Consider the following 15,109-nt stretch of genomic DNA (forward strand, 5'->3'; position numbering starts at 1 on the left):
CATCAACAAATATTAGACCCAAGATCCCTAAAGCATTCCAATTTAGGACTGCATAGAAAGCACTTACACTTTTTCAAGAGACCAATTATCCTTCCTGTTTGACCATGAAAACAAAAGGCAGATGATAAAACATTTAAAATAGGGTAAAGGGTAACAACTTGTATGTACAAGAACTTGAAATATACATAAATCTAGAGACTTAAAAAATTGATATGTTTGACCATGAAAAGTCAACATCATCTTTTTGTTAACAGAAGTAAAAAACGATGTATCACAATCCGAAACCCCTAAATTCACATCAATCTTGAAATGATTATAATATGAATTTTAACATTTAAGAGAATAAAAGTAGAAATTTTACCTGCAATGAGTAGCAAACTGCCATTCTCTTCAGTCTCAGCTCCTCCAGGAATGGATACGCTTTAGCGAGAACACTCAAACATGGATGAACATCAGCTCCCCAATCCTCCGGTACTAAATTGAAATCTGAAAACCTCGGTTTCCCCTTCAAGGTTACGCTCCGAATCTGAGGAATCCTCCTGGCTACAATCTTTGGCGGCACCGAGTAGTAATTTCCGATAAACACATGACGTCTGCTCCACCGCTCAGCGTTGTACCAATCTTTACATACTAGAGACACGAAATTGCAGTCCTTGTGAGACTTTATCGGCGAGAGCACCGGTTCTAGAACCTCTTCAGGAAACGGATACACCGAAATTGATTCCGGCGACACCTCAGCAAGATCAACCGAATTGACTCGGTCAACCGTTTTGGTTCGCTTCTTATTTAGATCCATACTTCACTGGAAAATTTCAATTAATGATTCAGCTCATTTCAATAAGATTCGAAGCTAAATCTTCATATTTCAGAACTAGAATTCAACGAAATTCACTGCCGAGATTTCTCCAAAAACTTCAATCAATCGTGGAACTGATTTCGGTTCAAGACTAACAGACAAAAACTTCAATCAATCGTGGAGGCAGTTTTAGGAGTTTGACATTATGGGAGGTGGGAGCATATTCGCAGGGGAAGGCGGAGGGATAACAATCATTCTGAAGCTTGATCAATACTGGGAGAGGGGATGCATCAGGTGCAAGATACGCACGCATCACACATCAAGACCTAGGGCTTGTAAGTACAACAAAAAATCATGAGAAACCTTCATCGCCGGAAAGAAATATTGTAGATGGAAGAAACCCCTATGAGAGAGAAAGCAAGAGTCGATTTGAAGCAACCGACAAATGAAATTGAAAGGTAGAGACGCTACACTCTTTTTTTCGTTCGTGTCAACACACATCAACATAGAGAAATCGAGAACCCCCTACGGGTTTGATCTGTTCAAAAGACGGGATCGGAGATTTGGTGATATTGCGATTTTGTTGTGGGAGAAAAGAGGATCGGTGATGATATTAGGTTTTTTTGGGTATTAGAGTGAGAGAGAGAGAGAGAGAGAGAGAGAGAAAAGAACGATGGAAATAAGGGAGAGGATAACAATGGCGGCCTTTCAAACTTTTTGGATTTTCGTTCCCCCCCCCCCCCCCCCCCCCCCCCCCGCTGCAAAAAAGAGAAAGCGCCTTTCATTAAAAAAATATAAAGCGACATTTCTAGACGACGCCCATTTTTAAGTAAGTGCCCTCCGTGTTTTTAATTTTTTTTGTTGGACATTAATTTTAGGGCGCGCACAAAAGCGTGTCTTTTATCCTTCAAATTTTAGAAGAGATGACATTATTTTTAGGGTACACGCTTTTGCATATCGTAAATCACCGCGTGTCATTGTTTGCGCGTCATTAAAGGGTTGTTTTCTAGTAGTGCAGCATGCAGACAATAGTTGATGGATGCTCAGAGCGTTCTCCTAGAATCTCCTCCCGAAGTACGGTTGACGAAGTTGTTCTTTGTGTTATAGGGATCGATTGCAGGCGGTTGATCCACCGAAAATATCCTAGATAACTACTTTGTATCAGAATGTGAGGGAATAAAATGGAGTCCTGTCAAATTATACAAGAACCTAAACATCAAATTATACAAGAACCTAAACAAACAAGAGTAATATATGAGATTTCATGATAACTCGTCAGTTGACTTGTAAATATTGAGTTACATCGCCATGAAAATATTGACATTGATTAAAATAAAACCAACATGGTCAATGTTATTTAGTGTGTAGAGTGATGACTTGAACCAAGTGTTGTAAAACTCAACCTACTCGATAGAGTACTCAGAATCGGGTATGTATCTAGATGCTTTTTTGAAAACCGATCAAAAAAATCGGAATATATCAAACTTTGGACTAACCTTGGAATGCCTAGAGAGTTTTGCAACATTGTTGGGACTCGAGAAAAAGGTGCTAACAGTGACCAACATAGTCATGACCAATGAGGACGTTGGCCCTTAAAGCACGGGGTGTTATTATGCTCATACATTGACCAAATATAAATTAGGTTGGTAGCTTATAAGTTTTGACGTCGCCTCCCCTTACAAGTTGGTTTTTAGGGGTGAGTTGTATGCTTGAGCTTATGGCATAATACGAGCCTAGCATAGCATGAGATGGGATTGTTGCGTTCCAGCATTCCATGCAACTTTGTCATTTAATTACTACAATCTGTTGAACTCTACAAGTTCAATGAGACATGTTTTCATTTTCTCATTCAATGGTTGAATTAGGCATTGAACTCCAGATTTTGTTGTATACCAATTTGGCAACCCACTATGGTTCGGTTTAGTTTATTGTATGCCAACTAGGCATTCCTTATGGACAGGTGTCAGTGAAACGAAATAAGTAACAACCCACTATGACTTGGTTACATCTTTCTAGTGATGTGGGTCAAAAGAGAGTTACCTAGCTAAACCACCACATGACCACCCTTCCTTGGACTATGAGTTTAATCGGGTCCTTTTATCTTTGTAAATTATGGAACTATGATATTCGTTTTCCAGTTAAAATAGGTAACAGTCCAAGTTCAAAAATCAAAATAAAGCTATGTACATTTGACATAAATTTTGATTCTTACGTAGAAACAAGATGTAAAGTATAGTTGCTCATATTTAATTAACTAGAAACAAGATGTTAAGTATAGTGGCTCATATTTAATTAACTTTACAGAAAATTCAAACCGTTGATTCCACATCACTATCATGTGCATGTATTTCTGAAGATCTATGTAAGACGCACCTCAACATCTTAATCTTATCTTTGATGTGCCATTTTTCACAAACAAGTTCAATCATGGACACCGAAAGGGCCAATGCCATGGACACACCACTGATAATAAAGAGACCTCGAAGCCCATAAAGATTCAAGATTTTTGGTGACGGGGAAGAAAATTCCTTTGACATCACTGCAGATTTATGTTTCAACCATTTATCCTCTAATGCTTTCAGTGTCCCGTCTTCACGCATTTTCGCTATATGAGTCGACATCTCTGTGGCCAAAGGTGAACCTTTCTGGAACACCTGCAAAAGTAGATGAATGAGGCATGGAAACGTAATCAAGGTAGAGAGAGTTATGGAAGAAGCCGAAAGGATTAGAGAAAACTCACAAAGCCAAAACCGTTGGTGGTAGGTGCTGTTGCAATCAAGGAGAAATCAGAACCCGAAAACATTGCAAGAAATGATTTGATGTAAAGGATCTCAGCAACGATTGCTTCAACTTTTCCACTTGTTAGTGCTTTAGCATAGTCCTCAGGTGCATATAGTTTCTCTGACCAGGCCTCAACAGCATTCAATTTGTTATTGACAACACCTAAAGGGGAAAGACCATGGAAGAATCCGGTGGAGATCTCCTTCATTCCAATCTGTTGTACAGTTAAAACTGAACTCAAAGTTGCAGTGTAACTTGACGTGAGAACAAGCACTACAAATACCCAAACAGTAACCACGAATCTTGATAGATTACTTTGCAGCTTCTCCCCTGTAGTTTTCAATTACCAACTCATTTTCCCAACAGATCTATGGTATAGATTTTATGGGTGCTCAAGAAGATCAAATCTTTAAGTAAATTGAGATTAGAGTGTAAAGAGTTGGAGAGCTTACTGTGAGCATAAACGAGGGTTGAAAAGGCAAACCAGAGGGTTGTTCCCAATTGCTGTGGTGCTGAACCTTGAAATTCTTCGTTTGTACGATGTTCGATAAACCAGATCACAAACCCTAAAAAGATAAAGAAACAAGAAGTTGTGATCCAAAGATTTGCACTGAGAGGATCTAAGAATATCCACATGCTGTCCTTGGCATTTCGGGCTATTATGCCAACTCCAAGATCAGTGAAGGGCAACGTGAAGTCGACATAGAGAGATCTATTTGATGTGATTGTAAAATCCCCGATAGCAGCATCATATTCCTGATACAACCCCACATCTCATGCATTAGCTAAAAGCCTCTATCTGATCTCCATGCTGTTCTACAAATAATATGACAAAGAGCCTTTTAATGCTGCAGGTTTGTGCAAAAAGACACATACGTACCTTAAGATAGATTTTTTTGATCACATCATTGTAAGTAATTCCATCCTTATAAGAGAATGGAACAACCTCAATGCCAACTCCATAGCCTAAGGAGTTAAACGCAGCATTGAAGACATCCCCACAGAAGCCGCTCAAAACCGATAGATTTGTTCTTGGATCAACACTTATTTGTGCTAAATTCTGGAATCTGCTGGAACCTGGAAACAGAATTCTCAGCTTCTTATTACCATTTGTTTGTAGCTTCCTACGCTTTGGATTAATGCTTGTAGTCCCACCTGGCCAGATGATAATTTCAAGGCCTTGATTCGAAGGGGAATTTGGTTTCTTTATTTCTTTCATAAACCCGCCACCAGTAGCCATCATCCAGAACCCAACCCTCCTATCACCCTTACCAACCACATTCACCACTTCCATGACTTTGGTGATGATCCTCCCATTCATAAGCTTGAATTCACCACCTAAACCATGGAACCTGACTCTTAACATCTCGTCTAAAAGTAGTGATGTGTCAATATTGCTACCCAAGTCTTTCGAAGCATATTCTCTAGTTTGTTTCCTCTCAATAGCCATGGCTAGTGCATAAACTGCATCATATGCCCATATACCATTGGAATCTACCTCCATAAATGGGTTCAAAGCATAATGTTCCTTTCTCCATTTCAATAAAAAGTTGTGAAGCTCCTTTGATGATGGAAAATATGATCTGAAACCCACAGCCCCCTGCATTGATTCGATTGCTTCAGCATCCATGGAACCCAACAAGTCCATAGTCTTACTTGTTACAATCCACATGTATCCTTCACCCATCATTCCCAGCTCTTTTGCCATGGAGAAAAGATTGGATGCTAGAGAAGGTGGTGTATGCACTATAAACACCGTGTCTTGCATAGTTTGAAGCTTATGAAGCTCTTCCCGGACTTGTTGGTTGCTGTCAGATGTTGAAATTAGGCTAGTATACGTAACGTGTATGTTTTTCTCTTGAAACTCTCTAGCCATATAAGTAGCCATTTCTCTCCCATTTGCAGTGTCCTCGCAGATAACAATCACATTATTTGCTTTAAACAATTCAACCATGGCAGCAATGCCTTTGAACTGACTGTTTTCATCTTGTGCGATTCCAAGAAGATTAGGATTCCTATTTGAAAAGGGACTTGTTGACAAGGAAAGAATCGGTATGTTAGCTTTGTATTCCAGAACTGTTGATTTGGGATATATTATCGCTTGCACTTTAGTGTTCTCCAAAAGATCCAGAGCTGAATGTCCATGCACAATATAATAAACATTTAAAATTGAAGTTTACTAAAAAAAAATTAAATAAATAAATAAAGATAAAAAGACAGTACCAGCAGACAAGGCACGCAGTGGTTCTCCTTTTGTATCCCTGGTTGTAAAAGCTATTCTTGTTGTGTAGTGAGGATTGGCTGTGTAAAAGTCAGAAATAGCCATGCTGATGCAACGATAAATGACCTTCCCTACCCCCGATTCCATGTCAAGAATCACTCCCACTTGTACTTCCTTATAAGTTGGATCTTCATGTGCTGCTAAAAGGCTTTGAAAGCTAAGCAACATCAATGTCAGAAATGGAAATAACCTGCAATTCATCATTAATTGGCAAGTTTTTAGTAATATCAAGATGACACAGTAGCGTTTTTAGTAGGTAGGTGGGGAAACAAAGAAAATGGTGTCCTGTCAACTTAAACAAGAACATGAACAAACATAAGTAATATATGAGAGCTCATTATTTGACTTTTAAGTTTGAGTTAGGCAGCCATGAAAATATTGACATTGATTAAATTAAAACCTGGTCAGTGTTCCTTAGTCTGAACCGTTGAATAGGAACAAAAGTCTACTGATTTGGTCAGACCTATCAGCATCAATGGGAACCTGCAAATTAGATGGTCAATATCTGGTAGAAATAATTTTCTTTTCCATATAATTAAAAACTATATATATTACTAAAAATAAGTGAAACTTTACAATAGTAATTTAGACACTTTCTTGACAGCAAAGATCAGTGCATGATGAAAATAAGAGAATTCAGGGGACTGTAGTGGCCTGGCCAAAATGAGAAATCTTCTCTTGAGCCAACAAATTCATAGGCACAAAGAAGAAATCTTACTCAAATCATGAGCAATATTTGTACAATCCTTAATGCATGAGTACAAGTTCATATATAGCAGCACCATTGTCTTTGTTAGCTTGTTATAAAAACTGCGATTCCAAGTATCATAGTAGAATTATTGTCTTTGTTAGCTCGTTACAACAAATAAAACTTGATAAAACCTAAATCAAACCAAAAAAACTCTCTATCTTGTCATAATCTTTACCAGGCATTTCATAGAACAGTTGCTTCGCATCTCTAAACTGGCCACTAACCTCGATCAACACCAGTAAAACAAGAACATTAGGAGTTATAATCTTCTTGAGGCATTTCATAAAACAGTTTCTTGGGATGTAGCTTTTATATTGTTTGCGTCCTAAGCATAAAGAGTATATCCATATAATAAGGTTAAGTTGGGCATATGATCTAATTGGATGAAAAGGATTAAGGGACACAAGTTGGCCACAAATAGGGTAGTGCTTGTTTTGATATACACAGTTGACCTTCATGACATTAAGACATCCGGATAACTAATTCGCCAAGTATCACCTTGTGATGATTATGTGATATAATAGTTGAATGTCAATTTTGAACGAAAATATATATGGCATGTCACACCAAAACAAGTGATTATAAATTTGTTTGTTTTTACAGAAATTAAACAATAAAACTTATTACAAATTTCCATGGCACGAACAAAGTATATCATAATTAACTAGAATGGTGAATTTAAAAAGGCCCAAATAATGACTTCACCTACTTACCATAGTAAGGAAGGTCAAGAACATAAAGAAGGAAATAGGCCCAAGTCAACCATGGGTTGTTTGAAGTTGGTCAGGTTGCTTCTTCCTCCCCATCAAAGTCAACGCCCAAACGGGGTGTGGGACCCAAGCCCAAACTAGTTAGTAAATGTGATGTAATTGAGAAGGTGGGGTCCATGATCAAAAGCAATATTCATGGATATCATACTGCCACTACCCAATCAAAGCATTAGTTAAATACTTAGTGTCAAGTTCCCACACCTGTCTCAATCATGGTTTCCCACCACTTATTAACAACTTTTAAACAGCATATAAATTTAGAAACAACAAACTGTCAACGGCAAGCTGCATTATGAAGGTTACAGGTAACCTTCAATGCTTTTCTTCTTCTTCAAAATTAGTGACATACTCAATGAACTTAATTAGCAGCCTGGAAAGGTCAAAAATAGAAACTAGATTTAGTCATACACTAGTTTTGCATTAGTACAACTTAATTAGTTCTTGACTTATGACTAGTCAACCAGAGTCTAATTACCTTCTCATATTATTTACCGGCTTTAAAGAACACATTACCCACTTCCTTCTTTTTTTTTTCCAGCAGCGTTGATCTTCTCTTGAGTCTTGAGCCATGTTCATGTCCCCTTTCTTCATTGTTTTTACAGCCTTAAGCAGAGCAGGGCAGAAATGAAGTGATTGAAAACAAATACACAGCAGAAACATTCAAAAAGGATTGTAAAGCCACAAGGGAAAAAGACTATGTGTAAAAGTTACCATGCATCTTCTACTTTCAACTCCACTGCATCTGATTATGCAAGTGAAATCAGCTTTCATAATGCAATAACGGATATTGTAACTAAAGGATTTTTCCAACTGTTGTGATCCAGTTGTAGAAAGGGTGGAGGTTGAATACAAACAATTGCAAATCTAAAAATGAAGTGACAGTTTTTGAACCTCATAATTGACTACATCTAAAAAAACAAGTATAGAAAGGAATGTTTGAAACATGATCAACAAGACGTTAAAGAAGCAGAATCTTAACATTCAACATTGTTTTGTCATACCTCACATTGCTACCATTGATTAAAAAAAAGTACACGACTAAATGGAGAAATTGGAGAGATAATCAACTTTACTAATGAATCTTCATATGCCTGAGCCTAGAAACTAGAAAGGAATAAACATAGACAAGATGAATGGCATAGTTGTAGTTGTTGTTTGGTTGGGATCATCTTCTTTCAAGTTCAACCACCGGTTTAGGGTTGAGAATCCTCATTATGAATGCAAGTTTTCCTCCAGCCAGCATTGTGTATGTGAAATGCAGTTTCTCATGAATAAAATAAAACAAGAATATGGAAAGGGCCACAGCCATTGAGACTCCACTAATAAGAAATAGACCACGACACGTTTTCAGGTTTAGAATCTTTAAAGCAGGCTCAGAGTCCTTTGAGTGTGGATCTGATTTAAACCATTTCTTCTCCAACTTTGCTAAGCTCCCATTTTCTCGTAGTCTGGAAATCTGTCTTGATAACTCAGGGACCAAGGGTGAACCTAACGGGAATGCCTGCACATGATGAATTATTACATATAGAGTTGTTCATGATCTACAAACTTCAATAAATGGTATAACTAGTAACTAGTAAGTGTAGTGAGGAGAGGACACTCACAAAGCCAAAACCACTAGTGGTGACTTCAGACACAACCATGGAGTAGCCAGATGGATACTGAGCTAGGAATCCCTTCAGGTATGGAATTTCATCAATAATTGCATCAACACCACCATTCTTGCTTCCACGTGATAAAGCATCAGCATATTCCTCTGATGTATAATATGGCTTCAACCTGGTGTCTTTAAAATTCAAGTTCCTAACAATATCTCCCTGCACAAAGGAACCATCTCGGTATCCAATTAAGTCTCCCTTTGAGGCTAACCGAATTTGTTCAATGGTGAACAGTGAACTCAAGGTTGCTGTGTAGCTTGAAGCAAGTACCAGCACTACAAACAACCACACACTTACTACAAATCTTGACAAATTACTCTGCAGCTTCTGCCCTGCAATTTTTGAACCACCACCTTAAGTTTTGACTCTTTTGTCCAATTCAAGTTTAGTTTACCAAGATTCGAAAAAACAAAAGTCTCCCAGCTGTATTGTGTCTTTTATCTCATGCTCCGTATATATGAAATACAAAAGTCTCTTAGACAACAGTGTAAAAAACTAAAACGGGATGTGAGTGAGAGCTTACTATGGGCAAAAACAAGGGTCGAAAAGGCAAACCATAATGTTGTTCCAATCTGTTGTGATGATGAACCTTGAAACTCTTTATTCGTCTGATGTTCAAGAATCCAAATGACAAAACCGAGTAATATAAAGAAAGAAGCAGATACAAGCCACAGATCTGAACTCAGTGGTTCCATAAAGATCCATATGCCTGCATGAGCATTTCGAGACAGGGTTCCAACACCAAGATCGGTATATGGCAGTGTGAAGTCAACATATAGAGTTCTGTTAGCCGTGATTGTTATATCTCCAACTGCAGCATCAAATTCCTGGTGTAAATAAAACAGATTATAATATTTTTTTCCGATGCATCGAACAAAGAATACTGGGTTCAAAAAGATGCATACCCCAGTATAGACTCCATATATAAGCTCGTTGTAATTTACTATTCTATCTTCTCCCGTAAATGGGATGAACTGAAAGGATATGTCGCGACCTAATCCTTTGAATGCAGCTCGGAATACGTCTGCACAAAACCCTGAAATGACTGTGGAATTAGTTTCAGCATCGTATTTCACTTGAAAAACTCTCCCCACTCCAAATTTTGGTGGAATGGCAATTCTGAGGATTTTGCTACTCACTTGTAGCATCCTGTGTGTTGGATAAGTTGTGATACCACCTTTAGGCCAGATGATGGCTTCCAGACCCTCATCAGAAACTGAATTATTCAAACTACCAATATTTTTGGTGAAACCAGCATCCAGTGTCCAAAATCCAACCCTCTTTTCACCTTTATCTATCACATTTACTATTTCCATGACTTGTGCAGCATTAATCTTCCCATTCCTAAGTTGGAAAGCACCACCTAAACCATGAAATGAGATGCTTAACATCTCATTCAGCAGAAGTGTTGTACCCCTTTGGCTTTGAGTCAACTCACTTGCAGTTGTATCCACATCTTTTCTCTTCAGTTGTTCAACTTGCTCTACAGCCATTGCTAGAGCTGAAACTGCATCGTACACCCAAAGAGCATAACTGTTTATCTCCTGGAGCTTCACCATCACATGGTATTTCCTTCTCCATCTGGAAGTGAAATTGTGAAGATCTCTTGATCGTGGAACATATGATTTAAAACCCACTGCCCCTTGCATAGACTCAATAACTTCATCGTCCAGCAAATTCAGAAACTTCATAGTCTTACCGGTGATAATCCATTTGTATCCTTCATCCATCATTCCTAGATGCTTTGCATTCACCAAAAGGTGGGATGCAACAGAAGGGGAAGCATGCATGATAAATATTTTTGTTTGCACGGTTGAAAGCCTGTGAAGCTCTTCCTGGAGTAGTTCATTGCTCCAAGAGGTTGAAATTAGGCTCCTATGTGTTACCAGTATGCTCTTTGTTTGGAGAGTATTTGTCATATCTCTTCCACTATCACTATCCTCACAGATAAGGATAACTTCCTTCCATCTAAAGGATTCAGCCATTGCAGCAATCCCTTTAAATTGAGTGGTTTCATTTTCATCTTGTGTAACTTGAAGGAAATAAGGATGCTTGTTGCAAGAGAGACATGGTGAAAGTGAAAGAATAGGCACTCTAGCTTTGTCTCCCAAAACCGCCAGGAACTTTGCTTCAGCTGTTGACTCTGAACCTATGATTGCTTGCACTTTCGGCTTCTCCAAAAGATCAAGAGCTGATGGTCAAAAAAGACAATCATAAACAAATGAATTAAAACAATGAAAAAATATCCAAAGAAAACATCTTCATTGAAATTAAACATGTTGTGAAAGACACGAATGACAAATTTGTATGACAAGTACACGCCTTTCATGTGTTGTATGCTTTTTGGTGTTTACTTTTTATATCTTGTTACATGATGCATTCCAAATGAAGTCTGAAATAGCTATCTAAATGGTAAGACTTACCAGCAGAGAGAGCATGCAGTGGGTCTCCATGGGTATCCCTGTGGTGAAGAATTATCCTTGTTTGGAAGTGAGGATTGACCATGTAAAACTCAGACACTGCCATGGTGATGCAGCTATGAACAGCCTTTCCAACCCCAGAATATGAATATGAATATGAATATGGATATGATGATCCCATATCTAGAATCACTCCCACTGGGATCTCCTTGTAGGCTAAATCTTCTTGAGCTTTTGTATATATCTGCAAGCAGAGCAACATCAACATTAAAGATGAAAGGTGTGTTCTCTCCCTGCTACTTATCTTCATTATTGAATGGTAAAAAATGCTCATGTTGCTGCTGCAAATATGAAAATTAAGCTTTGCTCTTTTCTCTATATTCTATTCATCTTGTATGTTATTCACTCTTTTTATTGATTAAAATCATAACAAGAGCTTCAGCCAATCAGTTGACTCAATATACTTCCCCACGCATACATCATTCAAGTGTTTAAACAAAAGATTTCTCTGTTTAAATATTATATCTCCTTAATTTAAATAATTACAACAGGGAAAGGTGTGCAATATTCTAGTGGATGAAGAAGAAGGGTAATCAGTCTTATCAAGAAGAATTCAAATATCACAACTACCTGGAAATTTCTTTGGTGAATTTAAGTATAAGCAGTCAAGGTGATCATATATGATCAAAACGTAAAGATCATTAAGAATGTAATCAAATATATAAATAAATCAAAATGTCAACTAGACATGCATCCTTCAACAAGATTTTCTATCAGTTTCTTTCTGAAATGTGAGAAGCAATCTTTTGACTGAACCGAAGAAGAACCCACTCATCTGGGTGAAAAGTAGTAGGAGATCAAATTAAGATGAGTTATACCTGACCCAAGACGAAACATAATCTCCATCACGCAATTCATCGAGCACTTGATTTGCATCAGCCAATTTGCCTTCATCTGCTAATACGATGTGGGACAAGACCTTTGGAAGACTTTGTCAGGAACAAAAGGACCAAAAGAGAGTCACAAGCTAAAGGCCACCATTACATATTAGATCTTAATTAGATATTGTCAAATGAAACAAGAAAATAAACTTGAGGTTTTAATTTTAGAGCAACTAATTAAAGAAAGTTTTGGTTGTCTAGCAATAATTAATTAGTAGGAGCGTCTTTTAGGCATTTCATCAAACAGTTGCTTTGCGTCTCAAAATGTGTTTTTGTCTTTTTAGGAATAAAAAATAAAGAGGTACAAGCCTGTAGAACAGATCCTGTTCAAGTAGGGTCGTGCTCTTTCATCCCTCCGCAGCTAATATATAGTCAATTACAATGGTACTTTGCGCCGATGTGGGATGGAGCTTTTACATTTTTGCGCCCGGTGACTGAGTAAGAAATTATAATTACCTTGGTTTTGACTTTTGACCTAAATACGACAGTTCTGTTTTGCCTTAATACGACAGTTCTGGTTTGCCTCATTTGTTGACGGTTGAGGTTCTCCGCCACTAATTAAGATCAGTAATACTGTTTTTTATTTTTTTTATATTGTTTGGATGGATTTTAGTTATAGAAAATCGTTTTACCAAGCTCAACTATTCTTTTATAGGACACGGCCTTTTGTTATTGTTTGTTTTTATATAAAATTTGACAGTTCAATCTTCTTGTCAAAGACTAATAATCATATTTTTGAAACTTTTTTGGTTATATATCAGAAAAAAAAATGTTTAATATCATATGAAATGTAAAAAATCGAAGCATACAATATTTCGATGAAATGATATAAACTTCTATGGATACAACTACATATACATTTAATCAAGCTTAATTACAACTACATGGATTGACTCCATATATAAACCAACTCTCTTTTCATGTTTCTTCTTCTTATGTGGGTTGAGTTCACATCACCATTTAAACCACCATTCAATATTTTAGTGATTAATTTATCATTTGTATGATGACCGTTTTGGACATTCAATATACCAAAACCAAGGTACTACAGAGGACAACATAAAGCCATAAACATTTTTTTTTTCATTTCAAGTTTGAACAAGTCATACTAAATACTTGAAGGTCGATTTTGAACAAAAACATTACGAGTTTGATAATAATTTGTAGTTCATTTTAGCATGTTCCAAGTATATAACAATCTGCTCAATAGATTTTGAATTTCTTTTTGAAAGGTATATTTGTCAATAAAATCATATCACTGAGACATAATTGATTATCAGTTTGTTTGTTTTTATAATAATTAAACCATAAAGTATTTTACAATCTTCCATAAGCACAAGCAAAGTGTATCATAATTTGAGCGATCATGTATCAATAGGAATTTGAAAAAGCCCAAATAGGATTTCACCTATTTAACATAGTAAGGAAGGTCAAGAACATAAAGAAGGAAAAAAGCCCAAGTGACACCGGAGATCCCACCAAAAAAGAATCCACCAGTGAACTTAGCCCAACCATCGGCTGTTTGAAGTTGGTCAGGTTGTTTCTTCCTCCCGGTCAAAGTCAATGATGGTGCAATCGACGGTTCACCTTCTTTGAATGATGCGATTCCATACATAGTCAAGCAAATGCTAAGGATCACCACAAGCCCACCCGCGGCTAGTGATCCTGCTGCACCTGCATACTCTGTGTTCCTTAATGGGCCTGCTTTCACAAATGGGCCCACTAGGAAGAACCCATGGGCTAGCCCGACCTCAATGCCTCGGAGCAATGGGTTCACAGCGGTCCGGTATCCTGGAAGATTTGAAAGGTACCATGCAATTAGTGGGCTCGATGTCACTGGAGTCTCGAGACTTCCAATGAACGGGTCACCATTGATGGGTTGGACGACTTGGAATGTAGGCTGCATAGTTTTATCGTATTAGCAAACAGAAAATACAAATAGAACTAGAAAAAATACGTGGTTATGCCCGACATAATTAATACATGTGATGTAACCGAAAGGATCCACAAGCCTCTATGACATGAAAACCATAACTAGTTCTAAGTTTTTACTATGGTACTTTCTCATATCTATAAAGAAAAAAAAAAGACCATTATAACCTTCAACAATGGGCAATGGCTCAATCGTGAGCATCATATTTCTAGTAAAACAACTAGAACATATGCATTATCTTAAGGAAAAGTATGAAGCATTTGAATAAATTAAAATCAGCTTTTCCTTACAATACTACGATAAATCTTGAAATTAGTTACTAATTCTCAATAAACCGACAACATGAAAAGTAAAATTTAAAGGCATAACCTTCAGGAAATCATCATATAAGGCAAATACCACCAACTAAAGCATTTGAAATCAATCTAGCTCGATTGATGAGCACTGAGCAGATCGTGGATCCCCAACATGGGCATTCAGTAAATTGCCCTATTAAATAAAATCTTAAAAATCACAGAAAAATGAAAAGAAGAAACGACCTTGTCGGTTTTTACTGCCTTGATAGTGGAGGAAGACCTCTGGGAAGAAGGGAAGAGCCTAAGAGGTGAACCAGAAAGGCCTTTGGGTGCAACCGGCCTTGTTGTGGTCAATGAGGAAGTCAAGCCAGTCTTGAGCTGGAGGCTAGCCATGGTCGATGCTTGTTGTCCCCAATTTCTTCAGTTTTGAATATAACTTATTATGACCATTTACTTCACAAATTTGTGGGTTTGCCTTCAAA

At 37.5% G+C, this 15,109-nt stretch overlaps 3 protein-coding genes across 5 annotated transcripts; all 3 read right to left on the bottom strand.

Moving 5' to 3' along the window:
• Window positions 1–3,022: 3,022 nt before the first annotated feature.
• Window positions 3,023–8,150, bottom strand: LOC111903944 (glutamate receptor 1.2). Of its 2 annotated transcripts, XM_023899718.3 has the most exons (6): window positions 6,259–8,150; window positions 5,801–6,048; window positions 4,458–5,710; window positions 4,030–4,333; window positions 3,537–3,907; window positions 3,023–3,450 (listed from the first exon to the last, which is right to left on the bottom strand). In XM_023899718.3, exons 2-6 carry the CDS (start codon window positions 6,024–6,026, stop codon window positions 3,106–3,108), a joined length of 2,499 nt encoding a protein of 832 aa, XP_023755486.1. In that variant the 5' UTR covers window positions 6,027–6,048; window positions 6,259–8,150; the 3' UTR covers window positions 3,023–3,105. The 2 variants fall into 2 exon arrangements, with proteins under 2 accessions (XP_023755486.1, XP_042753878.1); XM_042897944.2 differs by having other exon boundaries at window positions 5,801–8,150.
• A 187-nt stretch (window positions 8,151–8,337) lies between these two features.
• LOC111903945 (glutamate receptor 1.2) lies at window positions 8,338–12,905 on the bottom strand. Of its 2 annotated transcripts, XM_023899719.3 has the most exons (6): window positions 12,336–12,905; window positions 11,461–11,701; window positions 9,943–11,228; window positions 9,561–9,864; window positions 8,984–9,369; window positions 8,338–8,880 (listed from the first exon to the last, which is right to left on the bottom strand). In XM_023899719.3, the coding sequence occupies exons 2-6, from the start codon at window positions 11,636–11,638 to the stop codon at window positions 8,545–8,547; spliced, it is 2,490 nt and encodes an 829-aa protein (XP_023755487.1). In that variant the 5' UTR covers window positions 11,639–11,701; window positions 12,336–12,905; the 3' UTR covers window positions 8,338–8,544. The 2 variants fall into 2 exon arrangements, with proteins under 2 accessions (XP_023755487.1, XP_042753877.1); XM_042897943.2 differs by lacking the exon at window positions 12,336–12,905 and having other exon boundaries at window positions 11,461–12,317.
• Window positions 12,906–13,667: 762 nt separating this feature from the next.
• LOC111903946 (photosystem I reaction center subunit XI, chloroplastic) lies at window positions 13,668–15,109 on the bottom strand. Its single transcript, XM_023899721.3, has 2 exons — window positions 14,871–15,109; window positions 13,668–14,298 (listed from the first exon to the last, which is right to left on the bottom strand). The coding sequence occupies exons 1-2, from the start codon at window positions 15,018–15,020 to the stop codon at window positions 13,807–13,809; spliced, it is 642 nt and encodes a 213-aa protein (XP_023755489.1). The 5' UTR covers window positions 15,021–15,109; the 3' UTR covers window positions 13,668–13,806.

This window comes from Lactuca sativa, chromosome 9, assembly GCF_002870075.4.
Source record: "Lactuca sativa cultivar Salinas chromosome 9, Lsat_Salinas_v11, whole genome shotgun sequence".
Lineage (NCBI taxonomy): Eukaryota > Viridiplantae > Streptophyta > Magnoliopsida > Asterales > Asteraceae > Lactuca > Lactuca sativa.